This window comes from Terrapene carolina, unplaced genomic scaffold (assembly GCF_002925995.2).
Source record: "Terrapene carolina triunguis isolate 2854851 unplaced genomic scaffold, T_m_triunguis-2.0 Scaffold68, whole genome shotgun sequence".
Classification (NCBI taxonomy): domain Eukaryota; kingdom Metazoa; phylum Chordata; order Testudines; family Emydidae; genus Terrapene; species Terrapene triunguis.
The window spans coordinates 75,870,016-75,884,910 of record NW_020664419.1 but is presented as its reverse complement, the minus strand read 5'-3'; the positions used below and the strand labels follow the sequence as shown (position 1 = coordinate 75,884,910).

At 40.8% G+C, this 14,895-nt stretch overlaps 1 protein-coding gene across 1 annotated transcript in view; it reads right to left on the bottom strand.

Moving 5' to 3' along the window:
- Positions 1-14,895, bottom strand: part of PLXNC1 (plexin C1) — a 96,300-nt gene that overhangs the window by 72,850 nt on the left and 8,555 nt on the right. The window contains 3 exon segments of the mRNA XM_029910854.1: positions 5,526-5,626; positions 7,418-7,552; positions 9,769-9,897. Of these exon segments, the coding sequence (XP_029766714.1) occupies positions 5,526-5,626; positions 7,418-7,552; positions 9,769-9,897 (365 nt within the window).

Genomic DNA, 14,895 nt, shown 5'->3' with positions numbered 1-14,895 from the left:
GCTTGACATGTTGGTAAAGCACACTTACTTAAGGGTGAGATGATCTTGTTATATCCCTATCCTTAGGCCTGGTCTACACTACAATGTTAAGTCAACATAAGTTGCCTTGCCTCGACCTGTTTATGCACCTCCAGCCAAAGTAAGAATCCCATTACGGCAATGTAGTAAAACCACCTCCCTGAACGGTGCAGAGCCATGATCAACCTACTCTGACTGATGCAGTGCGAGTGTAGACACTGCACGACCTGAGTCAACCCTAAGAGTCCTCCCGCTACTGTCCCACAATGCCCCTCTCCCTGCGACAGTGACTGCTCTTCTCATAATATTAAATTCCAATGCCCAAGGATGAAAGAGACCAGAAGCCTGCCCCCTTCCCTCCTTGAAAAACCCCACATTTTTGAAATGCCCTTTCCTAGTTGCCTAACCTGACGAACACACCCGGCAGCTCACTCAGCAAAGTTCTATTTTCGGAGAATCAGAGTATCTTTATTAGTTTCACACCAAATATTACAGAATGCATATTGGCAGTTAAGAAATCAAACAGTACTTACAAATGCACATCACGCACCCCAGAATTCAGAGAGTGTCAGAAAACACCCAGCCATATTTATAAAGGTACAGCAAGCACCACACAACTTGTTGTGGCAGGCAAAGCCACAGGCACAGTAGTATTTATTATTTTGCAGCGGGCACAAGGGAATAGATACCAGCAGGCAAAAACCAAAACAATACATACTTTAAACTATAGAAGAGAGACACTCTCTCAAGACAGCAAGAGAGAACACTAATGTGGCTAACTGTAAAAAGGAATCTTTAAAGCCTCCCTCAAATGTATAGCTCCACATTGGGCTCCTGTAACAGCCCTGGTGTCAGGTTGTTCAAACTAGCAGACAGCCACTCCACCTTGCCCCTACATCCTGGTGGCAGCTTTTCTCTCTTTGCCTCACGTATATGACACCTATACAACATGCAGCTATAACCACTGGGATTTTTTCCTCGCTGAGACTAGTGAATAAAACACCAGCAACCCTTCAATCTACCAAAGAACATTCCACAGTCATTCTGCACCTACTGATCCTGTAGTTAAATCTTTCCTTGGTGCTGTCAAGGTGGCCAGTGTACGGCTTCATGAAGCAGGGGAGCAAGGTGTAGGCTAGGTCCCCCAGAATCACTACAGGCATTTCCACATCACCAAAGGTAATCCACTGATCAGGATAGAATATCCCTATATTCAGCTTTCTCAGCCGTCCTGTGTTCTTAAAGATGAGAGCATTATGCACCTTCCCTTACCAGCCTGCGTTGATTTCAATGAAGAAGCCCTGGTGATCCACTAGCACTTGTATTACCATAGAAAAGTAGCCCTTTCTGTTGGTGTACTTACAAGCAAAGTAGGCTGGTGCCAAAATAGGGATATGTGTTCCATCTATCACCTCGCCACAGTTCGGGAATTCCATGGCTTCAAATCCATCCACTATTTCTTCCACATTGCCAAGAATCACAGTCCTGCATAGCAGGAGAGAATTAACAGCCCCACACACTTGCACGACAATGGACTCCACTGTGGATTTTCCAACTCCAAAATGATTTCTCATTGAACAGTAGCAATCTGGTATTGCAAGCTTCCAGAGCATGATCACCACACTCTTCTCTACTGTTGGTGCATCTTTCATTCTGGTGTCCCTGCACTGGAGGGCTGGGGCGAGCTTGGCACAGAGATCCAGGAATGTGGCCTTTTGCATCTGAAAGTTCTGCAGCCACTGCTCATCATCCCATACCTGCATTACAATGCAATCCCACCAGTCAGTGCTCATTTCTTGGGCCCAGAAGTGGTGCTCCACCATCTGCAGCTGCTCATGAACACCACCAACAACCTGGAATTTTTGTTTGCTATGTCCATCAACAAACTCTCCTCAGAGACATCATCATCTTCCTCATCTTGGTTGTTGCAGTACTTCCTGAAGGTCAGCATTCTGTATTTGCAATGGTCATGAAACTAGTGCTGAGCGCTGAGGGCTCCCTGCTTGTGTCAGAGACAGCAGACACTGAAAAGTACCACACAAGTTTGTGGCATTTTTAAAAAAAAATCATAAAAATTATGGAACGTGGAAAGTACTATGGAATGGAGAAACTTGCATGCTGGGAACTTGACACCTAGCTTCCCAAAATGCCTGGCGAATCATTACTATCCCAGAAAACACTGAGAAAATGTCCCCAAAGGCAGTGACTCAGGTGGGGGTGAATGGCCCGCTGGGATACCTACCCGTGGTGCACCACACTACATAAACACAAGCACTCCTGGTGAATACACACAGCACCAACACAAGCAGCCAAGTTTACTCATAAACTTTGACAACTATACATTGACATAACTTGCAATGACTGCAGTTTGTAGTGTAGACATGGCCTTAGCCCATACTGTATAAATAATAAATTGGGATCTAACAAAGCCACATAATTTTTTTGATCCATTGGGTACTTACAAGTGACTACTGGTATCTGGCAGACAGTTAGCAGCTATCAGCATTCAGATTCAGAAAATTACTAGGGAGGGAAAGAGCTATGCATTAAGAGTGAGCAGGTGAGGGTATCTGGAGCCCAGTCATGATGGAGGCAGAGAGCTGGGACTGGATCAGTGGCACTGTAAATGAGGGAGCTGGGACATGGAGGCAAGAGAGAACACAAAGAAATTGATGTGAATGACTGGGAATCTTGAAGACGGGAGCAAGTTTAGAAGGACAGAGTCTGGCAATGGCTGAGAGCGGGTGGCAGATTTGACAGAGTCAAGGTGGCATGGTCCAGTTTAAGTATTTGCAATTAATTTCACAATGAGATTTGCAAAATGCATGAATTTGTGTACAGACAGATGCAGAATTGAGAATTTGTCACATCTTTACAAGCAAGCAAAATATTTATTCTGTTAAAGATCCCTCTTTACAATGTGCATCACTTCATTCATATACCATGAAGAGCACTATATCTAGATGTACAGATTCATTACTGTATGATTAAGTCAATAAAGGACCTTCACCTAGTTTACCACTGTGTTAACCAAAAAGCCATTTTGGTTTACTGTACTTCATCTCTTTATTGTCTTGCTGCAATATGCTGGTTTCCTGGTGCAAAAGTACAGCCCTTTCTGAAGAAATGTGGCCTGATTTCAAAAGTGCTGATCAACTCATTTCCCACTGAAGTCAAGGGGAGCTGCAAGTGCGCAGTACATTTGAAAATTAAGCTGCTCTTCAATAAGAAAAATAACACAGATCTGTTAAGTATCAGAGGGGTAGCCGTTTTAGTCTGGAACAGGAAAAAGCAACAGAGAGTCCTGTGGCACCTTTAAGACTAACAGATGTATTGGAGCATAAGCTTTCGTGGGTGAATGCCCACTTTGTCAGACGCATGTAATGGAAATTTCCAGAGGCAGGTATAAATATGGAGGCAAGGTTGTATTCTTTTCCTATGTGAAATGCATAAAAAAATATTAGCACCTCCAACTGGATTCATTCCAACATACTTCAGTTAAGCACAGATTTACATGTGGAAATTAAATACAGATCCAGATGAAATGCTCTATTCTGTTATTAAAAGTTTTGACAGACTGAAGGGAATGTATGCACTAGCCCTTATTTAATGAAAAAGTAGAAAAAATATTTTTTTGTTTCATGTATACAGATGTGACAAGATGTACATATTTTCACATCAGAACACCATCATTTAAATCAATACTGATAATTTTATCCCTTTAAAATCAGGAGATGATAATAAGTTTTATTCAAATAAAGGGAAAGTGTATTTAAGACAAACATTTATCCTTAAGTAAAGGAGCAGATAAGGATAAATTATTGTACAAAGAACAATATCTGCTGACAACAACAAGTGTACTTCTGGCACATGATAAAGATATATTACAGAGTACATTGTTTTTAGTGTATATGTAGAAACTTAAATAAAAACATTTGTTAAAAACATCTCCACCTCTTTTTCTAAAAACTCACTTTTCATCCTCAATTTGCAAAAACAAATCCATTAATATTGAAAAATCGTGTGGGTGTTAAGTAGGTTGCATATTATAGTAATTTGGTTTCTTAAAAATGCAGATTTTCTTTCTCTCCAACAGATGGAAGCTTTTGGTGATATCTCTCCCCTTCATTAACAGGAGATTTACTGATTAATAGCTCTCATCTATTCTATGTGTAACTTCTCACATAGAAAACCCGAAACCTGAAAAGCTCAATAATGGTAACATAAATAACAAAAGAACATAAAAACAGGAACAGCCATGCTGGGTCAGACCAATGGCACATCTAGCCCAGTACCCTGTAGTGGCCCATCCCAGATGCTGCATGGGCAATGAATAGAACAGGGCAAATACTGAGTGATCCATTCCTTGTGGTCCAGTCACAGCTTCTGGCAATCAAAGATTTAAGGACACCCAGAGCCTGGGGTTGCATCCCTGACCATCTTGGCTAATAGCCATTGACGGATCTATCCTTCATACTGATGGACCTACCATCCATTAACAACATAGTTTTGGTGGAACTTCTGTTCTGGGTCAGCAAAAGACAACTTGGATAAAACAACTTAAAAGATACTTGATTACTTTCCACCAATATCCGCCTATGCCTGGGTCTTCAACAGCAGTCTGTTAACATCAACGCAAAACAAACTGGATGGGATTAAAATGTACAGCAGTCTGCCAAACCTGCCCATGCAGCTTCAAACAAAGCAACAAAACTAATGGCAAAAATGGGAGATACTTAGGAAGTTGTTCCCTACTGACCTAGAAGAAAAATCTTCCTAACATTTTGCATAGAGAATCAGACAAGAATTCTAATACAATGAACCCTAACTGCTGAAGGAGATTCAGGACTTTATTTATATTTTCACATACAAAATATGCCTAGCATTAAAAAGAGGGTCTCTAGATACCTGTTCATGATTTAATACAACAAATGATTTTTTAAAACAGAAGAATTCACTCTTCTCACCAGTCCTACATAAATTTCATCGGGAGATCCTAAATGTCCAGAGGTTAACACAGCCCCTGGAAGGCATGGAGCCCCTTCTCATGTGACAGTAAACATGTCATATATTTATAGCTAGAGGGCTTCATAAAAATTCCCCTATAGCTGAAGAGACACTTAGGGCTTGTCTACCCTTAAAACACTACAGTGGCACAGCAGCGTTGCTGCAGCTGAGCCACAGTAGCATTTCAGTGTAGCCATTACCTACACCGATGGAAGAGGTTCTCCTGTTGGTGTAGGTAATCCATCTCCACAAGTGGTGGTATCTAGGCTGACAGAAGAATTTTTCTGTCACCCTAGCACTGACTACACGGGGGGAGGGTAAGGCTAGTTTGACTATGTCTCTCAGGGTGTGAATTTTTCACACCTCTAAAAGACATGGCTATATCGATATAAATTCCTAGTGTACATCAGGCCTAAGTATATTCTGAATACAGCCCTGAATTATTAAAAAATAACATTTAATTATGGTTTTGTATGAAAGTCTAAAATATCAGACAATACCTTTTGCTTAAATGACACCATCCACAGTGTGGATCCTTTGCAGATAAACATTCTTTACAGGAACCATATTTATTGCAGTTTGCAACCTGTATTCTTCTCACCTAAAAATACAGAAAGCAATAACTTAAGCTGAACCGTACTAGCTCTGCTCAAAAAGGGCAAAAGGAGTAGGGGATCCAAAGATATTTTAATATTTATACTAATCAGCAAACTAACATCAGTACAAAATTTGCCCTGAGTTTTTCATGAACCTCATAAAATGAATGTTTATTCTTTGCCTTTAAAAAAATCTACAGCAAGCAAGTGATGTACTTAAAAAAAATAGATATCCACTGGATATCTATGGAGTTTTCTCATTAGTTAACTCGTAAAGTAAGGTAAATTTTAGTCTGGAAAACTAGCTATTAGGTTCTAACTTCTGAAAAATCCCATGTTACCATAAGTGGATACGGGAGAAATACTGGAATAGCATAGTGAATTATGTATAATAGAAAGGGGCATGTTTATGATGAATCTTCTAGTTTAGCAGAGAATGGATTTTTGCCTCTTAAAAATCAAATTTTTGAATGTTGCAATGAGTGTGCATCCAAAAATGCATGTGCAAAAAATGCATCTGTGCATGCAAATAGATATTTGCATGTATGCATTGGGTAACTACACATGCAAACTGGTACAAATGCATGGAATTATGAAATGTGTTCAAAATTCCATTTTAGTGTGCAAAAACAGGTTATTGTGGATACATGTATATTTGAAAATTTGTCTCTAATATTCCAATTAACCATTTTCAATATGAAATAATTTAAATGAAAACTATGAACATTATTTATAAATGCTAAACTTTTTCCTGATTCAAAATATTTGCTTATAAATGGTATTGCAGGCATTAAGATTGTTTGTTTTTGTTTATTGTGGTTTTGCTCAGACCCTCGATCAACTCTTATTCGAAATATATACAACAGAACCCAATTTATTTGAAGGTGTCTGAAATAATTAGAGGTTCAGATCATTAGGGGAATTTACTAACAAACTTAAGTCTGTACTCAGGATCAGAAGTCTCCTTTTATGAAAGATCTTCCTAAGCCCCTAAGCAAGGTTTTGGAGAGGTATTTATTCCTAAATGTTTCTCCATAGTAATTTGCTCTTCCAACAAGACTAAAGAACATCAAGCTCTTTCTTCTAAAGATCTAGACCTATTTTTAGAACAGTAAACTTTTGCACTTTGAGATTCTCCATCCTTGAAAGTCAAGGGGTGTCTATAACAATTTGTAATCATTCTGCTAGATTTTAGGGTAAAAATATGATTTTCACTGGCACTGAAGAGACTTTATCGTAAGGGAAGGTATAAAGATCATGGGTGAAATACTGCCCCACCAAAATGAATAGCAGTTTTGCCATTGACTTCAATAAGGCCAGGATTTCAAACCCATATCTCGAGTTAACATAATTCAGTAGTACTGCCTGCAAAGCCTGCTACCAGACGCCGCACATTATAGAGAACTAGCCCACTGGCTCAGCGCTTTGTTCCCACAGAGTTTATGAGACCTGTTTATCAGCAGGTCTTCTATGCAGCTTGTGTTCAGTCGTGACTGGTTCAAACACTCTAGTCTCGATCCAGCAAAACACTTAACCATGTGCTTAACTTTAATCATATGAGTACTCCCTCAATGGGAGAACATAGTCATCATGGGTTTAAGTGCCTATTATGAGCTCTGCGGGTCTAAAGCGAAACTTTGGGGGATGCAGCCAAGCTTTGGTTAACTGCAGTTTGGATAATCAAGGTTTGATTGTAATTCAATTGAAAAGCTCTACTTATACAATAACAGAAAATGTATTAAAGTGTTAAAGATAGCAATTAATCATTTAATCATTTTATCTAGTATTGTACCAACCTCGTTAGCAAATGCCAGATATATGTAGTCACTATCCACTGGGTCAAGTACAAGTTTGGGAAAAACAGAAGATTCTTCTTCAATTTCATACAAAATCTCTGGGCAGTTCGGTTCCATGTTGTCGTTAAGAATAGCCTAAAAACATGAGATGTAAAATTATCCACTAAACCCCTTAATTAACAAGAAGACAGTTAATATTTTAATCATAAATCCTTTCCATGCTCTGACAGTGGCTACATCATTAGACCACTTAGAGGACTTATTGTGATCTGATTTCTTTAGAATGTGTCTGATTCTCATAATTCAGAAAGCTGGAGGACAAGAACATCAGATCATATTTTCTGTAGCATAGAAACTAGATATATTTTGTACTGAATCTGGATCTTGGAGTAGGGTAGGTAATGTAATTTTTATCAGTATTAAGTAACTAACTGAAATCAACATCAAACGAGGAGGAAGAGAGAGATATACCCATATGATATGAAGTATGTAACAATTTCTATCGGTAGAGTGGAGGGTGAAGGGGTCTATAGTACGAACTAAGGTCTAAGATGTAGACCAGTGGTCCCCAAACTTTTCACATCGGGCCGCTCCTTACCCGTCCATGCCTGGGAGACATGGCTGGGGCTGAGTCGTGGCTCCCAGGGGAAGGAGGGCGAAGATAGGGATAAGGGAGTCAAGGCTCAGGCCAGAGCTGCAGCTGGGCTGGGAGCCAGGGGCCGAGGCCAGGGCCAGGGCTGGAGCTGGGAGTGGGGCCAAGGCTGGGAGCGGAGCCTTGGCCACGCAGCAGTTGGGGCCGGCAGCAGGAGCCGCATGTGGAGTTGCGGCCAGGCCAGGGACCGAGGCTGAGGGCAGAACCAGGGGCAGAGTCTCAGCCAGCAGCCGGGACCGCAGCTGGGGGTGGGGCCAGAGCAGAGATGGGGGCAGAGCATGGCTGGGTGGTCCCACCACGCCCCCCCTAAATGTTTCACCACACCCCATTATGGGGGTGCGCCCACAGTTTGGGGACCACTAACGTAGACCGATCTTATGCCTTCTTCTCTGAGAAGATGGAGAGTGGCCCCTACCCTGCTTCATGGCAGAGGTTCAGCCCCCTAAATCCAGGGGTACTCCCAGAGGCAAAGACTATCTGGGTAGAGGCTCCATGCTTCCACACTGCCACCCAAATCCCAGTACTCCCTGCAGCCCCTTGACAGTACAGCTCTTGTTTGAGTAATGCTGTACGGGACTTGGCTCCCCGGACCCCTGCTTCCCAGGACCACCCCTCAAGGGGGAGTTTCCACAGCATGAAAAGGAACCTACACAAGTTATTGCTGACTCTGTCTCCAGTAACAGGAGTTGCTTTGCCCTGGGGCTTTTGGGGTTGATGAGAGGATGCTTGTGAGTTGCTATTCCTCTTCCATATCTCACCCAACCCAAATCCACAAGTTTCTACGCCTCTCCTCTCACAAAAGTAAAAGGAGTAGGGGATCCAAAGATATTTTAATGTTTATACTAATCAGCAAACTAACATCAGTACAAAATTTGCCCTGAGTTTATTTCTTATTTCCACAAACAAGGCTAAGCAACAGAGACGTGTTCATGGTCTCCACTGAGCTATAGAAACATGAAAGCCTTCAGTTTTATTTAATTATCAAAAATTGGTCTCCAGCACCCTGGAAACAAACAGGAGAAAGTTTTTCATAGTGTATTCTACTCTACTCCAGCTGTCTGCTTAATAAAAACAAAAAGAGTCATCTTTTGCAGTGTAGACAGGAAATGCACTGTTACAGAACTCTGGGGCAAAAAATCTAAAATAAAAGAGAGTTGCCTCCCGGGTTTGACAGTGAGATGGAAGCCTTTCATTTCTAAGTTTTTGATTCAAAACAGGCAAAGGTCAACTGCTCAGTAGCCTTAATAAAATGAGTCTGGTCTTGGTTCCTAATGGACAGATAACCACAGACACAGAAAAGTGTTTTTTTAAAAACAACTAGAGAAATCTAATAATATTTGGTATCCACTGGTAAACACAGACTAACTAAATGTGGTACAAACAATAAATTAAGGACTATAGGTATTATTTAATTAGTGAAATATATTTGTGGATTTTAAGCAGGACATATAATCTCATCTGGATGTTATTTTGTTCTCTGTGTTCCTCTGTCACCAAGGGACTGTAAACCAATAATTGTGCATTTGAATATTTAGAAAGTGAAAGTAACAATACTGAAGTTCTTTAAAATGCAAACAAAACAGAATATAGAGCTGTCCAGATGATGATGTTAATTTACAATATAATGTATAAAATAGAACACGGGAAACATTTACTCATTAAACACATTGATTAGGAAAAAATCCCACATTCCACTAACCTTCAGTAACTGTCCATCTTTTGTTCCCAAAAACAAAACTGTCTTGTTCAAAACTATAGTAGCATAAACAGCTGATAAATCAGAATGGATCAAGGTTGGTGACTTTTTGACCGGCGATAACCGTTCTTGCTGAAAATCAGACAAGAGAAGAACATGTGACAAAATTATTCAACAATACTCTAAAATGCCCTCCCCTTATGGGCCACAATTTTTGGAGGTATTTCTATTCTCAACAGCGTGTCAACACAATACACTCTTGGAAACGTACAGAGAGATGTGACGGTCCTTTTGTCAATCTGGCCTGTTTAGCCATTGACTTCAATGGGACAAAGATTTGACCAAAAATCAAGTACCCAGTGAATATGTAAGTTTATCATAGATTAGCTTCTTTTTATGCAAATATAAGTACTAAACAATTACTAACATAAATGGGGAGGGAAAGAAAGAATCAAAGCAGATACAGCCATTTATTCCTTGATACACTGTGGATATCTATCCAGATACGAAGCCTGTTATTGGTACTACTTCTCTGGCCAATTGTCTACATGTCCACCCCTGCTGTACTATACTGCAAAGCCGCTCTGCTGTTTTAAAGTCTATAATGTCCAGATCTACTATGAATTACTGGCTCCCACTCCATGCAATCCTCAGTGTGCCTTCAGCTGGGTCCATGGAACCCTGCTTCAGACCTGAAATATGTTCAGTAGCCTCTTTTAATGAATGCAGTTACCCAGGATACAGCAGGTATAAAGTCAAACAAATAGGTATTGTTGTTTTTTCTCTTGCCAGAAAATGAAGTGCTTCACCCTTCCTTTTTTGGTTTCCTGCTTTGCAGTAAAGGAAGCTGAATCTTATATAACATATTGCTACACCATAAGAACTAGAAAGTGCCATACAATTTGTTATATTGTAGGCATTAAATACAGTTTATTCCCTTGCTTTCCTCTCCATCATAACTTTGTTATGCATAAAATTAAAATTTCCGTATTTAATTTAGATCCAGTAACAGTCTTCATGATAAAAATATAACTAAATACTATAACAAAAATTAAAAAACTCTGTGAAGATGTAACTATGATATAATATTATTATAGACATATTTTAATAACAAATTAATTACTTTATTAACAGGCTGGGCCAAAATACTGGTGTAAGATTTACACTATAGAGACAAAAAACAGTGTTTGACACACTATGTCTAAACAAAATGTATCTGTGGTCATTTCAATTCCAAGCATCACCCACAATTCTTTGTTGAAACTGAGTGGTAAAACTATATTAATTTATGGAAATGCCTGGGCAACTCCAGCATAAGAAAATGTAGGGCAATATCACTTTAGAAAATTATTTTTATATCATGCAAAAAAATTTACAATTTATTATTAATCATATTATAGGGCCCTCCAGAGACCCCAACCAAGATGAGGGCTCCATTGTGCTACATGTTTTAGAAACACATAGGGTACGTCTTCACTACCCAGATCGGCGGGTAGTGATCGATCTATCGGGGATTGATTTATCGCGTCTAGTGTAGAAACTATAAATTGATCCCCGATCACTCTGCCGTCGACTCCAGAACTCCACCGCGGCGAGAGGTGGAAGTAGAGTCGACGGGGGAGCGGCGGCAGTCGATCCCGCGCCATGAGGACGCGAACTAAGAACTAAGATATGTCGACTTCAGCTACGCTATTCTCGTAGCTGAAGTTGCGTATCTTAGGTCGATCCCCCCCGCAGTGTAGACCAGGCCTAAGTCAGAGACATTCCCTGCCTGAAATGGCTTACAATCTAAAACAGCAAACCTGGACGCTGTTCCTCACAGGCAGATCCCTACACCTGTATGGAGCTTCATCAAAGACAGGAACCTAACTAGCTCCCTTGGAAGGTCTGGTCATAAACAGACAAAGGATGGGAGATGGGAAGCATTATCCTCCCCATTTTACAACTGGGGATTTTAGAAAAATGACACGACTTCCCACATTCACAGAGTGAACCTGTGACAGAGCACGCCAAGTCAAGTCCAGTGACAAGGCCCTCCTCCGATGAAGAGAATATTTTTCTACAATGTAAATCCACTTTCAATTAAAATATTTTCCTGTAACTTAAATTAGTTACTTTCAATTAGTTTGTAGAAAGCACATTTAGGGGAAAAAAACTTGATTAACTTTGATATTAAAAAATATATATATCTTTTTTCAAGGGGTTGGAAAACACAGAGAGATTGCGATGCATCAGTACAGAAATGTAAAGTACTCAGTTTAGGCATGAGACTTCTGTACAATGGTGCTCTGTTTTAAATAAGGAAATCATATGATTGCAAGCATTTTAAGAAAAAAAGTTAATTGACCTTTCATTTTTGTAGCAGATCAAAGGAAGACAAACTTGAACCATTAGCCCCTACAGTGAATTTTAGTTAAGACTGAGGAGCAAGGAGGTCACCAACTGTTCCAAGATTGGATTTCTGGGACCATCATGATTTTTTCAGGGAATGTTGTGCAGGAGTCAGGGATGAAAGTAAGGTGGTACAGGCCGGTACGGTGTACTGGTAAAAAGTGGCCGCCGGTACCGGCCTGTACCGCTGACTTTAAAGAGCTGCCATGGCAGCGCATTAATGTCGCTGCCCCTTTTGTGCCCCCCGGGGCCGCGATTTAAAAGGGCCCGGGGCTCCGGCTGCTGCTACCGTGGCCGGAGTCCCGGGCTCTTTAAATCGCCACTGGAGCCGCAAGTGGCGCGGGCCAGGCAGTGCAGATGGGCTGGCTGGGGGACACTGACCCCAGCCCCACCCCTTCCACCCAAGGCCCCACCCCTTCCGGGGCAGCAGGGGGCACAGCTAGCCCCGTACCGGTAAGAGCTTAATTTTACTTTCACCCCTGGCAAGAGTGAAAGGAAGACAAGCTACTCAAGGTGTCTTGCAGAAGCTGCACAGTTAGACCCTGGAAGGAAGGAGGAACTACCTAGACATTGAAACACTATGGTGACTGAAAAAAGAACAGGAGTACTTGTGGCACCTTAGAGACTAACAAATATGGTGACTGAGTTTTATTTTAACTTATATACTAGTAGATGAGTGGTACCACTCTTTAGCATCATCTCTTTCTGACTGAAGAAGTAACCCTAACAAGTTTGAGAAAACATCACCCCAATTCTCCTTGCTAGATGGAGGGGCACTATAATAATAAGCTTACATGGATGATGAAAGGTTTGGTGGGCCATCAAAACAAAAAAATCGCCTTCACTCTTTTACAGCCTATTTCCTATCTTGTCCCCGCCCTTTTGGGTGCAGCTGCTGTTCCTTTCATCCTTTTTTCACAAGCATTTAGTTTTTTAACCAGCCCTTTTACTTCTTCCACTGTGAGTAAATGGGTTATAGTAGTGCAGGGTCTTCCCAGGCTTTTCCTTTCATAAGTAAAACCAATCTTGATTCAGCCCTAAAAATGTATTTACAGTTGGAGCTTCCTCTATGCTTCATTAGTCATACTTCTCCTCCCTTCCGTGTTCCTCTATTCCAGAACATTTCTGTGACATAGGGCCAGAAAGGTTACACAACTAGCAGGCTAATTGACCCAGATTCAACCTTTAGAGACATATTAGTAGATAATGATTGTGTTTGAGGTTGACAGTGTAACCAAATGGTTCCTGTCTATCACTGTATTCTGTTAATTCAAAGATCAAAAGGATATGTTAATATTTAGGTAAACTGTGAATGTTGTAATATCATTGACTTTATTTCTCTTTGAAGTTTGTGGAAACTACCTGTAAATGGTAGGAGATGGGCAATTGCCTTTTATTAATCCATGCAGCTAATCACTGGTGGTTCTTAGGACATAGGAGGTTACGTCAAAGACACTATTGTTCACCCAAGGACTGCACGCTGTCAAGAGGCTGCTAGATAACTATAAAAAGAACCCTTATCCTATCATCTCAGATCTGCTTAAGCTTCATCAGGGGAAGTTTGAGTTGCAAGACTGAGGTCCTCAGCTCCAAACTGGGTCACCCTGACATTGGACTATAACTTATAGAACTAATTCTGAAAGAACTTTTTACAACTCTGAAGCTCACCATCTCTACTATGAACTGACCTTAGAACTTTATTCATATCTGTATGTATAATGATCTTTTAACCAGTACTCACTCTCTTTTCTTTTTTAATAAATTTTAGTTTAGTTAATAAGAATTGGCTGTAAATGTGTATTTGGGTAAGATCTGAAATATTCATTGACCTGAAAGCACTTTTTATATACGATGAAAAAAGGTTTTCACTAATCCTCATCATATTTGACTAGGCTGTTTGGGTGGAAGCTGAAAGCTGGGTTGCTTTAAGAGAACTGTATTTCTGGCTTCTGGGTAACCAGTAAGGTATTGTAGAAGCTTTTCTTTTGCTAGCTCAGTGAATCTAAGTATTAGAATAACCACCAGTTTTGGGGATTGTCTGCCCCATTCTTTGCAATTTGCCCTAATTAAGCAATCTCAGTGTGGCCGCCCCTGGGGCACCGGTCACAACTTCCAAGATCCATAAGAACACAAGAAATGTACCCAGAAAAGACCATCCTGTCCAACACGGTTGCTCTCTCCAGTTCTTAAATCCCACTTTTCTGCTTTAGTCTACACTCCTCAATCTCCTTCACTTTCACAAACAAACCCAGATGTCTCCTGGATTAATTTAGACTGTGTTACAACCACCTCATCTTGTAATGTATCCTGTTTATGACCCTTTGCATGAAATTACTTATACATGTTCTATAATTTACATCTAGATTTCTTCCACTTTGAGTACAGCTGTGACTGCTAAATTCATGCCTCTATGTTCTGTCTTGATTTTATTTAAATGTTTTAGAGTGCAAGCTCCTTGGGGAAAGGACTGTGTTTTCCTGTTTGTACAGCTCCGAACTTACTGCAGCTGCTCAGTAAGTAAAGATACAAAACCAGATCCTTAGCTGGTGTAAATGGACACAGCTCTACTAACCAGGGCCGGCTCCAGGCACCAGCTGAACAAGCAGGTGCTTGGGGCGGCCAAGGGAGAGGGGCGGCACCTGAGGCAATTCGGGGGCGGCAGTTCCCTCACTCCCTCTAGGAGCAAAGGACCTGCCGCTGTACTGCCCCGCCGATCGCGGCTTTTTTTTTTTTTTTTCT